The sequence below is a fragment of the Tauraco erythrolophus genome (assembly GCF_009769465.1).
Source record: "Tauraco erythrolophus isolate bTauEry1 chromosome 30 unlocalized genomic scaffold, bTauEry1.pri scaffold_44_arrow_ctg1, whole genome shotgun sequence".
Classification (NCBI taxonomy): Eukaryota; Metazoa; Chordata; class Aves; order Musophagiformes; family Musophagidae; genus Tauraco; species Tauraco erythrolophus.
In genome coordinates, this window is record NW_028238561.1 from 626,803 (window position 1) to 642,023 (window position 15,221).

Sequence of the window (15,221 nt, forward strand, 5' to 3'; positions counted from 1 at the left end):
ATGTCTAGTTATGACCTGTGCTCCACTGCCATTGGTGGCATCAACCGCCCCCAGCCACTTGCTGACAGCGGGAACGAACCGTGTGTCCTTCAGTGCCCTGATTCCATCACTGTGATCCAGCCACCTCCGTCCGTCGTTACCTTCCCTGGCCCCATCCTCAGCTCCTTCCCCCAGGCTTCTGTTGTGGGATCCTCTGGAGCACCCGTCCTTGGTGGCTATGGCTCCTCCCTGGGCTATGGAGGCTATGGCTCCTCCCTGGGCTATGGGGGTCTGTATGGCCATGGGGGCTATGGGTCGCTGGGCTATGGGGGTCTGTATGGTTATGGGGGCTCCTCCCTGGGCTATGGGGGTCTCTATGGCTATGGGGGCTCCCTGGGTTACAGGGGCCTGTATGGCTATGGTAGATCTTATGGCTCTGGCTCTTGGAACCCTTTCTCCTATCGGTACAACAGGTACCGCCGTGGCAGCTGTGGGACCTTCTAAACCCTACAGAAATATCCCTTGACTAAAGAATGACTGGCAAATGCACGATACCATCTTGATCCTTGACTGAGCTCCTGACTAAGGAGCAGAGAATCAAAAACTTCTGCTTAGTATAGTGAAGTCAGAATAGCTCCATAAATTACACATCTTATTTCCTTCTTCATTTGTTTCATCTCCTCTTCCTTGCTCCTGCCAGCAGTCAAATGTGTAACTCTATCATTGTCCCGGAGGACTCTTTCATCTCCCTGAAACTACCACTACCTGCAAGAAGCCTCGAGGTGGGACAACCTGCCGATCTCTGCCTTCTGGATGCTTTCCTGCCCTTGAAATAAAACAAGCCTGCATCCAACTCCTGCCTCTCTGTTGTTCCTTTCGAGGCCCAGTGTGGGCTGCATGTCAAAGGAGCCCTGCACGTGCTGCCCACCAGCTGGGGCAGGGCAGTGGCTCAGCCTCAGCTGCCTTTGGGGAGACCCCACAGCCCTGGCCATGCACAGTCTGGCTGTTAATAAACCTACCTGCCCAGTCTTTCATTGTTACTGAGCTGGAATGATCATCTCCACTACACTAATTATTCTGGTTGTCAGACTTCCAGTAGTTAGTCTAATTTTTTCACTAGTCAATTCAGTGCTGGAATTCCTTTTCATCTTACATCTTCCCAGATGATTTACAAGAAATCTGTGTTCAAAGACATAGTAAAAAAGCCATGGCCTGAAGTTCCGTCAAAGCGTATTCTGAAAAGGAATAATAGGAGGAAGGTAAACAATGGGAAACAATTTTTAAGATAGGTATCTGATGAGCGAAGATCAAGCACTGCCTCTTCTTTTTTTTTTTTTTTTTTTTTTTGTTAATCACTGCTGTGATAACAGTTGCCTCAGGGACGTTTTGGCTGAGCCTGTAAGTCAGCTGGGTGAAGTGAAAAGAATATCAACCAATGTATTACAGAAGGTTTACCTGGTGCTTCACTGAGACTTTTTCAAAGAAAAGCTCCATGCATGAACGTACAGTCTCTTGATCTCAGCCCTCTATCAGTGTCATGGAATAGCAAGTCTGATTTTAACAGGTACTTTCATTGTCTGTCCATCCCCGTCCCTGCCCCCTCCAAATGTAACTGGGTATGTTGGACAGGTGTGTGCTATAAGTAGTGATGAGTTGAAAGGAAAATTAGTCTATAGTACTTGTGAATCTCACTTTTAAGAAAATACTGTTTTATTTTTACTGATTAACAAATACTCATTGAGAATATCATAGAATCCAAGAATGGTTTGGTTTGGAAGGGACATCAAAGATCATCTAGTTCCACCCTCCCTGCCGTGGGCAGGGACACCTTACCCCTAGATCAGGTTGCTCTAAGCCTCATCTGACCTGGCCTTGAAGACTTCCTGGGATGGGGCAGCCACAACTTTTCTGGGCATATTTTGACCAAAGAAAGTCCTCCATGGAAGAATAATTCTCTCTCTGTCTGCTTCACCTTCCCTGTCCCAACACTGCCTACCTGTAGTGGCCTGGACTTTTAGGGAAGTGTCTGGGAAGGGACTGGAGCTTGCCAGGATCAGCTGAGAGCCCAGCCCCTGCCCCATGAGTGTCTGGGATGTGTGAAGATCTCAAGCACCAAAGGTGGGAGAAGAAAGTCTTTTGGACACAAGGAAATGGCTCTGTCCCTGCTTCTGCTCCCCATCCTCACATGGCTTGAGGCAAGGACACTGCCATCATGAATTCCCAGGAGCTCAACAACAAACCTCCCGGCTTGTGCCATGCCAGCCCTGCATCTCCTTGGCTCAAGTACCTGTCTTGTGCTGAGCAAAGCCCTCTTACCTCCAGCTAGTTCAGCCCAGGGCAGTTCCTGGGACAGCTTTACAAACCACGAATGCCTGGTTTCCTCTCCATTTCTTCTTCTGCTCAACACTAGGATCCTTGTTCTCATGCACAGCCTCTAAGAGGTGCTTCAGTGTAAATCATACGTGATCACAGATGAACACTTTTCTGCTGCTTCTCTCAACGAGGCAGTGTGAGGCAGGTACCAGCCAGCACCCGATTAAATGTGTATTGTGTCAGACAGCAAGTGCCTAGCCCAAGATAACAAGACTGGTGAGAGTTACTAGCATCCAGCTGACATGATTACGTAGCTTCTATTTGGGCTGAATACCTGTTCAGGGTGAGTTCATGTCTGGTTGCAAAATGGTATGTAGGGATACCCTTTCTGTCAGTGTTTAATGTTAATATGGGAGTTATAGGAACGGAGGGAGCTTATTACACTGGTTGCTCAAGGATCAGTCTCAGAAAACCTCTAATTATTTGTTTGAATTAATGGCATTGGCACATAATTCAGGAGCACTCTGTTTTACGTGCTGATAATGTAAAGCTGAGTGGCATTAAACAGGAGGGAATCAGACTTTACGACTGGAAAAACGGGATGGCTTAACTGATGGCAGTAACAGTAACGGAATGATCCTCAGTAATACAGTGCAAAGCCACGTGCCTGCTGACTACAGAGAAAAGATCTGGTGTAACACAGGCTGTAATCGGAAAGAAGGGACAGAAGAGGAAAAATTCTCTAAGTAGCCCCAAATAGGTGATGGTAAGGTATAGGGAAACTGAATGCTCTCAAGTGAATCCATTGTAAACACAGAATACTGGTGGTGGTAATATAAGCAGAACTTGTAAAAACAAGGGGAAGAGCCCACCCAATTTCCCTTTCACTGCCGACACATCACTACTTCTCCAGAAGACAGGGTGAATCCAAGAAATTTGGATGGCACTAATATTGAGTTGATCAATCTCACACGTACCACAGTAAGGGGTAAAATAATGTTGTGCAATGGGTCACCTTGAGTAAAACTAAGAAAAAGATGACCTGTGTTTGCTTTTGACCCCAAAGGAGTTACAAATTCCCTGAATGTGATACGGTAGCAGTTTTGTAGAAGTACAAAGTTTTGGAAAGTGAGAGGGTGGCATCAAGCCTTTTTCTGGAAGAACATGAACAGTAGCTAGACCCCACGCTCTAATATACAAATGGTATGGCCCAAATATACATCTGTACACATATTTTTATATGTGTCCTAGTTATGACTGGGACACTTAGTTTTTAGCAGCTAGAAGAGCTCTGTGTTTTCGTTTTAGTCTGGGATTTGCTATGAGAAGAATGTTGATAATGCACAGATGTTTGTAGTTGGCACTGAGGCCTCAAGGACTTCTCAGCTTCCCATGTTTTGCCAGTGTGCAGGAGTACAACAGGTGGAGGGGACCACGGCAGGGACCTAAGGTTCACAGCTCCCCTTATGATTTGAACTTAGACTTAGGACTGAGAGCTAAATTGGCCGGTGAAGTATTCCATATCACACAACCTCATGCCCAGTATACAGAAAAGGGTTGACAAAAAGAAGGGCTTTTGTTCTTCCAGGGCTCTCACTCTTGGATTTGTGGTCTCTTGGAGTGCTATCTTGCTCTCTCTCTTCTCGGGCCTCTCGCTCACCCAGGATTACAGTGTCAGGACTTACTTGTTTTGGAATAATTTACCAGAAAGGGCTAGGTGATGGTCACTGAGTGGTGAGCTAATGCACTGCAAATCACTTACTTATATACATTATTATGCATCTATAAAAAATATTATTTTATCATTGCTACTTTTACTTTAATGTTATTCTTACTATTAAATTGTACTTATGTCAACCCATGAGTCTCCTTTCCTGTTCCTCTTTAATTCTCTTCCCATTTCCTCGGAGGTAAGGGGTGGCGAGCAAGCAGTTGTGTGGAACTTAGTTGCCAGCTGAGCTAAACCACAGCAATAAGTGTGCATGAATTTCTTGAAGAGGCATCGGTACTCAAGCCTCCTGCCCTCAATTCATTTCTATGTTTCCTTAATTGAATCATTCCTCTCATTAATTAGGGAAAAAAGCTTTTCCATGAGCTATGAACCACATTTCGCAAGCTGGATAAGAAGAAACCAGGAGTTGTCTCTTCCCTCATAGATGTGGCAAAATGTATTATATTCTCTGGTGATATATGGAGAGACAAGCATTTGTCATCCTACAGCTGCTGGGCACTGAACTTCAAACAAGGAGAGAGAGAGACAGCACTTGGATGCAGGAAGGCTTTATTGTGCCCAGAGGGGCAGAGGTGGTTATCAGAGAGAAGGTGGGCCAGAGCCAGAGAGGCTGGTTGCCACGTGTTGGAGGAGGCAGAGGGATCTTCTCCAGAGCATGGCTTCCGGCAGTGCAGGCTCCCCTTAGTGTGGCACTGCAGATGCTGAGGACTTGGTGCTGCAGCCTGGCTGAGCCTTTTGGGTGCACCTCCTGCCCCAGCCGCCAGCTTGGAGGAGAGGGCAGGGCAGGAGAGCAGAGGGCAGCAGAAGAAGGGCCGAGGGGGTGCAGCAGTGGCAGCTGCCCAGGCGTTTGGTGATGGTGCTGCTCAGCACTCCTCAGTGGCCTGTGCCCGCCAGCTCAGGCCTACGTGGGTGGTTGTAGCGTTGGCGTGGGGCTGGGGGCAGTGGCTGGGACAGCAGTGGGTCTAGCAGGGCCCGTAGGTGTCCCAGAGCTTCTTGCCGTAGCGGGGCACAGCCCAAGGGCCATAGGCAGGAGAAGCGTAGGGTGTGCCGAAGGTGCAGAGGCCCCCTGAGCCCAGGCTGGCCCCAGCACCATAGAGGCCCCCCAGCCCCAGGTTGCCCCCGAAGGCAGGTGCTCCAGAGGAGCCCACCACGGCTTGCTGGGGGAAGGAGCTGAGTATGGGACCGGGGAAGGTGACCACCACGGGGGGTGGCTGGATGAAGGCTGTGGAGTCGGGGCACTGCCGGGCGCACAGCTCGTTGCAGCTGTCGGCGATGGGCTGTGGGACGGCCACGCTGGTTTTTGGTGGGTACAGGTCCTTGCAAGCCATCTTGGTGGGGTATCGGCAGATGCTCTGCAAGAGGGATGGCAGAGATAGTCACAGAGTAGCAGAGGGGAGATCCCGAGGAGCATAGGCTGGTAGCGGAGCAGGGGGCAGGAGGAGAAGCGCTCGCAGACTTACCCTGTTCTCTGAGGAGAAGGCAGTTGGAGCAGTGGTTGGCAGAGCCCGGCAGAGGCACAGCTTTTATAGCGGCCCCACCGGTGCTCAGCACCACCTGGGCCAATCTGCAGAGGCCACACTCCCTCCTGCCAATGCCGTGACAGGGCTGTGAAGCTCCTGCCCATCCGTGACTCACAATCCCCTGACCACACCAGCCCATAGAATCATAGAATCATGGAATGATTCGGATTGGAATGGACCTCAAAGATCGTCCAGTTCCAACCCCCCCTGCCATGTGCAGGGACACCCTCCACTACACCAGGTTACTCAAAGTCTCATCCAACCTGGCCTTGAACACTTCCAGAGATGGGGCATCTACAATATCTCTGGGAAACCTGTTCCAGTGCCTCATCACCCTCAGAGTGAAAAATTTCTGCCATCTATCTATTCTAAATCTCCCCTCTTTCAGTTTAAAGCCATTACCCCTTGTCTTATCAATATATGCCCTTGTAAAAAGTCCCTCTCCAACATGCCATATCCGAGCCTTTCCTCCCCAGTCTGCTTGCTGGACTAAAGTACAGCATCTCCTCGAGCAATGGAGTCCAGGGCCAAGGACAAGGGGACCGAGGGGTTGGGGTTGCGTTGGCAAAAGCCTGTGCCAAGTGGGCCCAAGCAGAGGTCTGCACTCCTTTCACTGGGCACCACGGGGAAGAGCATGAGGGATCTTTCTCTCCCTGACTTGCAAAGGTCAATGGCCAACGCCTGCAGGCAGATGGAAACCGGCTGCGTTGGGCTGGCGAGTGAGGCACGGTGCTGAGCAGGCAGTGGCCAAGAGGAGTGCCTTTGATTTGGCGTTTCATAAACCGGCACCTCTGCAGATCACAGCAGATGGCGTAGGACAGGCAGGGGCTGGCGTGCGGGAGGCCTTTGGAGGACAGCACCAGGCCCCTGCTCTTCCCTGTGGCTCTGCCAAGGAGGTGCACGCCGCCGTGAGACAAAGCCCTTGGACAAGAGCTGTGGCACGCAGGGCACTTGCAGTCAGCCTTTGTCACACTGCGTGGCCACTTCCCCAGGGAGATAATGAGAAGGGAGTGGGGCTGGTTTGGCCCATGAGGCAGCAGCTGGCAAGTGTCTGAGTGGGGTAATTGCAGGGGCTGATAGAGCAGATTGGGGCTGGCGAGGAAACGATGTCAGCAAAAGAGCCCCGTGCCACGCGGGGAGGAGGCAGGGAACGGGCGGCATGGGCCATGTGTCCCCAGCACAGCTGGCTCCTCCCCATGCTCCCGGCCGGCCATAAAAGCAGTGCCCTCGGCCAGTGCCGGCATCTCACGCTCCTGCCTGGCTCTGCTCAGCACAAGGGTAGGTGGGTGCCTGCAGGTCTCTGCCTCCTCTGGCACGGGCTGATGTGGGGCTTCCCTGGGCAGGAGATCCGTGGGTGGCTGTGGTGGAATCTTCTCCTCGCTCACAAAACCTGTCCTTGGGGCCGTGTCTTTCAGGCTCAGCTCTCTCGCACCAGGATGGCTTGCAAGGACCTGTACCCACCAAAAACCAGCGTGGCCGTCCCACAGCCCATCGCCGACAGCTGCAATGAGCTGTGTGCCCGGCAGTGCCCTGACTCCACGGTCTTCATCCAGCCACCCCCCGTGGTGGTCACCTTCCCCGGCCCCATCCTCAGCTCCTTCCCCCAGCAAGCTGTGGTGGGCTCCTCTGGAGCACCCGCCTTCGGGGGCAATCTGGGGCTGGGGGGCCTCTATGGTGCTGGGGCCACCCTGGGCTCGGGAGGCCTCTGCACCTTCGGCACACCCTACGCTTCTCCCGCCTACGGCCCTTGGGCTGTGCCCCGCTACGGCAAGAAGCTCTGGGACACCTACGGGCCCTGCTAGACCCATTCCCCAAAGCCCTCCAGCCCCTGGGCTGACTCAACTTCACACCTCCTCTCATTTCTCCCCTCCTTTCCCTCTCTCCGTGCCACCTCTGCTCATTGCTCCTGCCCAGGCCAGCATGCACCACCTCACCATTGTCCCATAAGTCACCTGCTTCTCTCTGCAACAGCCACCTCCTGCGAGAAGCCTGAAGGAACAATTCTCTTGAAGCCTCAAGAATGGACAACCTGCTGGCCTCTGCCTTCTGGATGCTTCTCTGCCCTTGCAATAAACCAAGTCTGTATCCAACTCCTGCCTCTCCGTTGTTTGTTTCGAGGCCCAGCGTGGGCTTCATGCCAAAGGAGCCCTGCACGTGCTGCCCACCAGCTGGGGCAGGGCAGTGGCTCAGCCTCAGCTGCCTTTGGGGAGACCCCACAGCCCTGGCAGCCCTGGCCACGCACACTCCTGCAGCGCAGCTCCAAGGGCTCTGCCTGAAGGCAGATGGCTCCCCTGTGTGCAGGACATGCAGCTCGGGGGGCTTTGCAGACCTCCAGCCCCGCTGGGCACGAGTGGGGCTGCCTGAGGGGCTTGGACACAGCCAGGGCCAATGGCTGCCACAGCTCCAGCCCCTTTCTGTCTCCATGGCTCTGCTAAAGGCCTTGGAAGAGAATCAACCAGGAGCCTTCCCCTTCCCGTTCTCCTTCCCCATTTCCCCTATCTACTTCTCCTTCCTATTATCTTTCCTCTCTCTCCTTCCCCTTCTCCTACCTTTGCTTCTCTCCCTTCCCCTTCCCTTTCCTCCTCTTCCCCTTCCCCTTCTCTTCACTCTTTCACCTTCCCTCTGTCCTTCCAATTCTAAGCCCCAGCACACACCAACCCACTCGCTGCTACTCGCTTCTCTGCTGCAGACACAAAATTGCACAAATCACAGCCTGATTACTGGAGCAGGAGCCTTTGCAGAGCAGCTCGTCATGCTGCCGTCTCAAGCAGGGTCACCCAGAGCCGCCTGCCCAGCACCGTCTCCAGGCAGCTTTGGCATGTCTCCAAGGACGGAGATGCCACAATCTCCCACGGCAACCTGTGCCAGCACTCAGTCACCCACACATGGAGAAAGTGTTTTGGGATGTTGACGTGGAGCCTCCTGTGTTTCAGCTGGTGCCCTTTACTTCTTCTCCTGCCACTGGACACCTCTGAAAGAGCCTGGCTTCAATAAGATCACCCCAGAGCCTTCTCTTCTCCAGGCTGAACAGCCCCAACTCTCTCAACCTGCCTCCATAGCAGGCCATAGCTCGAGCCCTCAGATCATATTCACGCTCCAGCAGCTCCATGTCCTTCTGACACTGGGTACCCCAGAGCTGAACACAGCACTGCAAGGGGGGTCTCTCGACGGCAGAGTAGAGGGGCAGAATCCCCTCCCTCGACCTGCTGGCCATGCTGCTTTGGATGCAGCCCAGGATACGGTTGGCTTTCTGGGCTGCCAGCACACATGGCTGGCTCATGTAAAGCTTCTCATCAACCTGCACTCCCAAGTCCTTTTCCTGAGGGCTGCTCTCAATCCATTCTCCGCCCAGCCTATGCTTGTGCTTGGGATTTCTCTGACCCATGTGCGGGACCTGTTCCTTGGCCTTGTTGAACATCATGATGCTTGTAAAGGCCCACCTCTCCAGCCTGTCCAGGTCCCTCTGGATGGCATCCCTTCCCTCCAACATGTCCGCCACACCACACAGCTTGGTGTCATCTGCAAACTTGCTGAGGGTGCACTCAATCCTACTGTCCATCTCGCCAACAAAGATGTTAAACCCCATCGCACCCCGGGGTGACCGCTGACGAACACCACTGGTCTCCACTTGGATATCGAGCCATTGACTGCGACTCTCTGAGTGTGACCATCCAGCCAATTCCTTATCCATTGAGTGGTCCATCCATCAAATTCATGTCTCTTCAATTTAGAAACAAGGATGTCGTGTGGGAAAGTGTCAAGTGCTTTAAACAAGTCCAGGTAGATGATGCTGGTGACTCTTCCCTTATCCACCAACCCTGTAAGCCCATCGAAGGCAGCCACCAAATTTATCAAGCATGATTTGCCCTTAGTGAAACTATGTTGTGTGTCACCTTATTTTCCATACTCTCTGTCCCTTCAGCATCTCCATGTGGATGCTTGCTTTACTCTCTCCAGTAGCCTCACATCTCTGCAGTGTCAGAAACAGCTCTGCAGGGGTGGCCTCACCAGTGCTGAGCAGATGGAAGGATCCCCTCCACCCACCTGCCAGCCACACTCCTCGTCCTCCACATGCAGCCCAGGACAAGGCTGGCAGCCTCTTCCCAAGACACGTTGCCACCCCCTACTTTCCTTGCTGTCCGTCTCCCAGCACCTCCAGCACCTTTCCTGACAAGCTGCTCTCCAGCCACCGATGGCCATCTCCCAAGCGCAGGCTTTGACCCTGCCTCTCATCCACCCTCCTCTCTGTGGAAGCCTGTACATGCTGTCATGCTTCTGCAGAGCTGAGGGAGCCGGTGGAGCTGATGCCAATTGTGGGCTGAGAAGACCAGGCAAAGGAGCACTGCCAGTGCCTGTCCTGCTCTCTGCCCTCTGACCTTTCCCCAGCTCCTGCAGACCAAACGCAAAGGCTCTCTCTCCCCCCCTGACTGCTGCCTGCACCCTCCCTTTCTGAACAACACCAGCCCTCACCTCACCTGGCCACCTCACGACCACCATCTGTCCTCTCCAGCTCCTGGCCACCCAGCCCTGGGATCTGCCTGACTTGGGAAAAGGAGGCAAGGAGACATCACTTGGATGCAGGAAAGCTTTATTGTGCCCAGAGGGACAGCAGAGATTGTCAGAGAGACGATGGGCCAGAGCCAGAGAGGCTGGTTGCCACGTGTTGGAGGAGGCAGAGGGATCTTCTCCAGAGCATGGCTTCTGGCAGCACAGGCTCCCCTTAGTGTGGCACGGCAGATGCTGAGGACTTGGTGCTGCAGCCTGGCTGAGCCTTTTGGGTGCACCTCCTGCCCTGATAGCCAGCTGGGAGGAGAGGGCAGGGCAGGAGAGCAGAGAAGGGCCAAGGGGGTGCAGCAGCGGCAGCTGCCCAGGCGTTTGGGGCTGGGGCTGCTCAGCACTCCTCAGTGGCCTGTGCCCGCCAGCTCAGGCCTGCGTGGGTGGTGGTAGCGTTGGCGTGGGGCTGGGGGCAGCGGCTGGAGTTGCAGTGGGTCTAGCAGGGCCCGTAGGTGTCCCAGAGCTTCTTGCCGTAGCGGGGCACAGCCCAAGGGCCGTAGGCGGGAGAGGCATAGGGTGTGCCGAAGGTGCAGAGGCCCCCCGAGCCCAGGGTGGCCCTGGCACCGTAAAGACCCCCCAGCCCCAGGTTGCCCCCGAAGGCAGGTGCTCCAGAGGAGCCCACCACGGCTTGCTGGGGGAAGGAGCTGAGGATGGGGCCGGGGAAGGTGACCACCACAGGGGGTGGCTGAATGAAGGCTGTGGAGTCGGGGCACTGCCGGGCGCACAGCTCGTTGCAGCTGTCGGCGATGGGCTGTGGGACGGCCACGCTGGTTTTTGGTGGGTACAGGTCCTTGCAAGCCATCTTGGTGGGGTATCGGCAGATGCTCTGCAAGAGGGATGGCAGAGATAGTCACAGAGTAGCAGAGGGGAGATCCCGAGGAGCATAGGCTGGTAGCGGAGCAGGGGGCAGGAGGAGAAGCGCTCGCAGACTTACCCTGTTCTCTGAGGAGAAGGCAGTTGGAGCAATGTTTGGCAGAGCCTGGTAGAGGCACAGCTTTTATAGCGGCCCCACTGGTGCTCAGAACCACCTGAGCCAATCTGTAGAGGCCACACACCCTCCTTCCAATGCCATGACAGGGCTGTGCAGCTCCTGCCCCTCTGTGACTCACCATCCCCTGACCACACCAGCACATAGAATCATAGAATCATGGAATCATTTGGGTTGGAAGGGACCTGAAAGATAATCTAGTTCCAACCTCCCTGCCATGGGCAGGGACATCCTCCACTACACCAGGTGCTCAAAGCCTCATCCAACCTGGCCTTGAACACTTTCTGGGATGGAGCGGAAATATCTCTGGGCAACCTGGTCTAGTGCCTCACCATCCCCAAAGTAAAAACTTTCTTCCATATGTATCATCTAAATCTTTCCTCTTTCAGTTTAAAGACATTGCCCCTTGTCTTATCAATATATGCCCTTGTAAAAATACCCTCACCAACATGCCACCTCCGAGCCTTTCCTCCCCAGTCTGCTTGCTGGACTAAAGGACGGCATCATCCCGAGCAATGGGGTCCAGGACCAAGGGCAAAGGGCCTGAGGGGTTGGGGCCGTGCTGACAAAAGCCTGTGCCAAGTGGGCCCAAAAACGGGTCTGCGTTCCTTTCACTGGGCACCATGTACAAGAGCACGAGGAATCTTTCTCTCCCTGACTTGCAGAGGCCAATGGCCAATGCCTGCAGGAGGATGGAGACCGGCTCCATTGGATTGGCGAGTGAGGCACGGTGCTGAGCAGACAGTGACCCAGAGGAGTGCCTTTGATTTGGCGTTTCGTAACCCAGTGCCTCTGCAGATCACAGCAGATGGCATAGGACAGGTGGGGGCTGGCGTGCAGGAGGCCTTTGCAGGGCAGTGCCAGGCCCCTGCTCTTCCCTGTGGCTCTGCCAAGGAGGTGCGGGCCCTCGCGAGACCAAACACTTTGGAAAGAGCTGTGGCACGCAGGGCACTTGCAGTCAGCCTTTGTCATGCTGCGTGGCCACTTCCCCAGGGAGATAATGAGAAGGGAGTGGGGCTGGTTTGGCCCATGAGGCAGCAGCTGGCAAGTGTCCGAGTGGGGTGATCGCAGGGGCTGATAGAGCAGGTTGAGGCTGGTGAGGAAACGGCATCAGCAAAAGAGCCCCGTGCCAGGCGGGGAGGAGGCGGGGGCTGGGCCGCCACAGGCCACGTGCCCCCAGCACGGCCGGCTCCTCCCCGTGCTCCTGGGCAGCCATAAAAGCAGTGCCCTCGGCCATTGCCTGCATCCCACTCTCCTGCCAGGCTCTGCTCAGCACAAGGGTAGGTGGGTGCCTGCGGGTGTCTGCCTCCTCTGGCACGGGTTGGCATGGGGCCTCCCTGGGCAGGAGAGCCGTGGGTGGCTGGGGTGGAATCTTCTCCTCACTCATGACACCTGTCCTTGGGGCCGTGTCTTTCAGGCTCAGCTCTCTCACACCAGGATGGCTTGCAAGGACCTGTACCCACCGAAAACCAGCGTGGCCGTCCCACAGCCCATCGCCGACAGCTGCAACGAGCTGTGCGCCCGGCAGTGCCCCGACTCCACGGCCTTCATCCAGCCGCCCCCCGTGGTGGTCACCTTCCCTGGCCCCATCCTCAGCTCCTTCCCTCAGCAAGCTGTGGTGGGCTCCTCCGGAGCACCCGCCTTCGGGGGCAACCTGGGGCTGGGGGGCCTCTATGGTGCGGGGTCCACCCTGGGCTCAGGGGGCCTCTGCACCTTCGGCACACCCTACGCTTCTCCCGCCTACGGCCCTTGGGCTGTGCCCCGCTACGGCAAGAAGCTCTGGGACACCTACGGGCCCTGCTAGACCCATTCCCCAAAGCCCTCCAGCCCCTGGGCTGACTCAACTTCACACCTCCTCTCATTTCTCCCCTCCTTTCCCTCTCTCTGTGCCACCTCTCCTCTTCGTTCCTGCCCGGGCCAGCATGCACCACTCCACCATTGTCTCACAAGGCGCTTGCTTCTCTCTGCAACAGCCACCACCTGCGAGAAGCCTGAAGGAACAATTCTCTTGAAGCCTTAAGAAGGGACAACCTGCTGGCCTCTGTCTTCTGGATGTTTCTCTGCCCTTGAAATAAAACAAGTCTGCTTCCAATCCCTGCCTCTCCATTGTTTGTTTCGAAGCCCAACCACTGCCCACCAGCTGGGGCAGGGCAGTGGCTCAGCCTCAGCTGCCTTTGGGGAGACCCCACAGCCCTGGCAGCCCTGGCCCAGCGTGCTCCTGCAGCGCTGCTCCAAGAGCCCTGCCGGAAGGCAGGTGGCACCCTTGCATGCAGGACATGCAGCTCGGGGGGCTTTGCAGACCTCCAGCCCGTTTGGGCACGAGTGGGGCTGTCCAAGGGGCTTCGATACTGCCAGGGCCAATGGCTGTCACAGCTCCAGCCTCTTTCTGCCTCCACGGCTCTGCTAAAAGTGCTGGGAGAAAAAAGCAACCAGGAGGCTTCCTCTTCCCCTTCCCCTTCTCTATTCCTTTCTTCTTGTTATTCCGTTTCCTCTACTTCTCCTCCTTACCTTTTTCCTACCTTTACTTCTCTCCATTCCCCTTCCCTCTTCTCTTTCACCTTCCCTCTCACCTTCCACTTCTAAGCCCCAGCACACACCAACCCACTCACTGCTACTCTCTTCTCTGCTGCAGACACATAATTGCACAAATCACAGCCTGATTACTGGAGCAGGAGCCTTTGCAGAGCAGCTCGTCATGCTGTCGTGTCAAGCAGGGTCACCCAGAGCCGCCTGCCCAGCACCGTCTCCAGGTGGCTTTGGCATGTCTCCAAGGACAGAGACACCACCACCTCCCATGGCAACCTGTGCCAGTGCTCGGTCACCCTCACATTCAGAAAGTGGTTTGGGATATTGTGGTGGAGCCTATTGTATTTCAGCTGGTGCCCATTGGCTCTTCTCCTGCCTCTGGACTCCTCTGAAAGATTCTGATTCTATCTGCTTGACACCTTCCCTTCACACATGTGTGCACATTGAGCAGATCCCCCTCAGCCTCCTCAGGACCAAAAGGAACAGTCTCAGCCCTTTCAGGTTCTCTCTAGAGGAAGCATAGAATCATAGAATGCTTTACGTTGGAAGGGACCTCAAAGATCATCCAGTTCCAACTCCCCTGCCATGGGCAGGAACACCCTCCACTACACCAGGTTGCTCAAAGCCTCATCCAACCAGGCGTTGAACACTTCCAGCGATGGGGCAGACACAGCTTCTCTGGCCAAACTCTTCCAGTGCTTTACCACCCTCAATGAAAAAAATTCTTCCTTCTATGTAATCAAAATCTCCTGTCTTTCAGTTTAAAGCCATTGCCCCTTGTCCTGTCACTATATACCCTTGTGAAAAGTCCCTCTCCAGTTTTCTTGTAGGTTCCCTTCTGGTACTGAAAGGCTTCAATAGGATCGCCCTGGAGCCTTCTGTTCTCCAAACTGAACAGCCTCAACTCTTCATAGCAGAGGTGCTCCAGCCCTCGAATCATCTTCATGGCCTCTTCTGGACCTTCACTCACAACTCCATGTGCTTCTTGTGTTGGTGACTCTAGAGCTGAACGCAGCACTCCAAGTGGGGTCTCGCAAGAGCAAAGGGGAAGAAGGTCGCTTGACCTTCTGGCCACGCTGCTTTGGATACAGCCCAGGACACGGTTGGCTTTCCGGCTGCCAGGCCCCATTGCCAGCTCCTGTTGAGCTTCTCATCAACCAGCACTCCCAAGTCCTTTTCTTGAGGGCTGCTCTAAATACATTCTCCGTCCAGCCTGTAATTGTGCTTGGGATTGCCCCGACCCATGTGCGGGATCTGTCCCTTAACCTTGTTGAACTTCATAAGGTTCGTATAGGCCAACATCTCTACCATTTCAAGGTCCCTCTGGATGGCATCCCTTCCCTCCAGCACGTCAACCACACCACACAGCTCTGTGTCCTCAGCAAACATTGAAGGGTGCACTTGATACCACTGTCCATGTAGCCAACAATGATGTTAATCAGCACCAGCTGCAATACTGACCTCTGACGAACACCACTCGTCACTGGGCACTTCGACATTGAGCCATTGACTGCAACTCTCTGAGTGTGACCATCCAGACAGTTCCTTATCCACGGATCGGTCAATCCAGCAAATCCATGTCTCTTCAGGTAAAGACAAGGATATCGTG

At 54.6% G+C, this 15,221-nt stretch overlaps 5 protein-coding genes across 5 annotated transcripts; 3 read left to right on the top strand and 2 right to left on the bottom strand.

Annotated features, from left to right (window-relative positions):
- Positions 1-483, top strand: LOC104371362 (scale keratin). The gene has a single exon (XM_009989323.2). The coding sequence runs from the start codon at positions 1-3 to the stop codon at positions 481-483; it is 483 nt and encodes a 160-aa protein (XP_009987625.1).
- Positions 484-4,986: 4,503 nt separating this feature from the next.
- LOC147526124 (scale keratin-like) lies at positions 4,987-5,352 on the bottom strand. Its single transcript, XM_086630379.1, has one exon. The coding sequence runs from the start codon at positions 5,350-5,352 to the stop codon at positions 4,987-4,989; it is 366 nt and encodes a 121-aa protein (XP_086486505.1).
- A 1,628-nt stretch (positions 5,353-6,980) lies between these two features.
- On the top strand, positions 6,981-7,346 carry LOC147526125 (scale keratin-like). The gene has a single exon (XM_086630371.1). The coding sequence runs from the start codon at positions 6,981-6,983 to the stop codon at positions 7,344-7,346; it is 366 nt and encodes a 121-aa protein (XP_086486497.1).
- A 3,188-nt stretch (positions 7,347-10,534) lies between these two features.
- LOC147526126 (scale keratin-like) lies at positions 10,535-10,900 on the bottom strand. The gene has a single exon (XM_086630391.1). It carries the CDS (start codon positions 10,898-10,900, stop codon positions 10,535-10,537), a length of 366 nt encoding a protein of 121 aa, XP_086486517.1.
- A 1,624-nt stretch (positions 10,901-12,524) lies between these two features.
- On the top strand, positions 12,525-12,890 carry LOC147526127 (scale keratin-like). Its single transcript, XM_086630380.1, has one exon. The coding sequence runs from the start codon at positions 12,525-12,527 to the stop codon at positions 12,888-12,890; it is 366 nt and encodes a 121-aa protein (XP_086486506.1).
- The last annotated feature ends 2,331 nt before the right edge of the window (positions 12,891-15,221 follow it).

What these genes read in the sequence shown, in the direction of transcription:
- LOC147526124 (XM_086630379.1), bottom strand. Translation starts at nt 5,352, where the DNA reads ATGGCTTGCAAGGACCTGTACCCACCAAAAACCAGCGTGGCCGTCCCA.
- LOC147526126 (XM_086630391.1), bottom strand. Translation starts at nt 10,900, where the DNA reads ATGGCTTGCAAGGACCTGTACCCACCAAAAACCAGCGTGGCCGTCCCA.
- LOC104371362 (XM_009989323.2), top strand. Translation starts at nt 1, where the DNA reads ATGTCTAGTTATGACCTGTGCTCCACTGCCATTGGTGGCATCAACCGC.
- LOC147526127 (XM_086630380.1), top strand. Translation starts at nt 12,525, where the DNA reads ATGGCTTGCAAGGACCTGTACCCACCGAAAACCAGCGTGGCCGTCCCA.
- LOC147526125 (XM_086630371.1), top strand. Translation starts at nt 6,981, where the DNA reads ATGGCTTGCAAGGACCTGTACCCACCAAAAACCAGCGTGGCCGTCCCA.